Below are 1006 nucleotides of genomic sequence, written 5' to 3' on the forward strand. Positions count from 1 at the left end.
TCATGCGCTCGACGCAGCCCAGGATGTGTAGACAGTGATGGTGATGTTCTTCGGCTAGATCGGCAGAGCAGAGTCAGCTCCAGAACCGTGCAGCGACTGAATGACTCACTAGAGAACCAATATTCGGCAGGGTAGTGAAGATGTCGCCCTAGTGGAAGCCGAGACCATAGTAGCTCTGCGTGAGGATCTCCATCTCTGTCGACGCTCAGTTGCTCGTGCTGTTTACAATGAAGTTGCAGAACTAACATCGTTTAGGGTCAGAGTTTGCGCATATAACGCGAAACCTATGCATCACGAACCTGGTTGAGCTTGGTCGTGAGCTGGTACACAGTCGTGTTCGCGTAGAGGTAGCCATGATGTTGTTGACGACGACGGCGACCATGAGGGACATGCCGTGGCAGCGGAGCTCGTCCGAGAGCTTGAGGTTGTCCGCAGTGAGGAAGCGATGACTGAGCTTTGTCACGTCGGTGACCCAGTAGCTTGGCCGTACGCCATGCACAGGCCCTCGTAGTTCTGTGAGACTGGTTCACGTGGCCTGCTCGGCTCATGCTCCAGCTACCGTCGGTGCGCATGGGGGATCCTCGATGATGTACAGCTCGCTATGTCACTCGTCATATCCATCCTGGCTGACTGCGCTTGCCAAGGTGCAGTGCGTATTTGTGGATGGTCCATAGCACATGCCCCGATAAGTTCAGAACGCTGCTCACTTGCGTGAGCAGGGCTGGGACAGTGGCGTTCGAGCTTGCTTGGCTACGTACAAGAGGTCATCTTCCATCGTTCTCAATCGACCGCCCTTGTCACCGTCGCGAATAAGGTCGAAGGGGCTCGAAGTGGTGAATACGCGAACCTCAGTTCAGTGATGGTTTCCGCGAGATCGCGTTTCATGCGAAATCTCCCATGGAGTCAAATCTACGCAACGCCCATCAGCGATGGTCCTCTGGGCACCACAGACTACCATAGAATACTCACGAGAAACACTCTACGCAGCCTCCGCAGCCCTCGGCTG

General features: G+C 55.2%; 1 protein-coding gene across 1 annotated transcript; it reads right to left on the minus strand.

The window, feature by feature from the left end:
• Positions 1 to 572, minus strand: C8Q71DRAFT_854850 (uncharacterized protein; the record flags this gene model as incomplete). Its single annotated transcript, XM_047927116.1, has 4 exons — positions 1 to 54; positions 110 to 148; positions 227 to 241; positions 300 to 572. The coding sequence occupies 4 exons, from the start codon at positions 570 to 572 to the stop codon at positions 1 to 3; spliced, it is 381 nt and encodes a 126-aa protein (XP_047782462.1).
• Positions 573 to 1006: the final 434 nt, after the last annotated feature.

The sequence above is a fragment of the Rhodofomes roseus genome (assembly GCF_022264815.1).
Source record: "Rhodofomes roseus strain CIRM-BRFM 1785 chromosome Unknown C8Q71scaffold_4, whole genome shotgun sequence".
NCBI lineage: Eukaryota > Fungi > Basidiomycota > Agaricomycetes > Polyporales > Fomitopsidaceae > Rhodofomes > Rhodofomes roseus.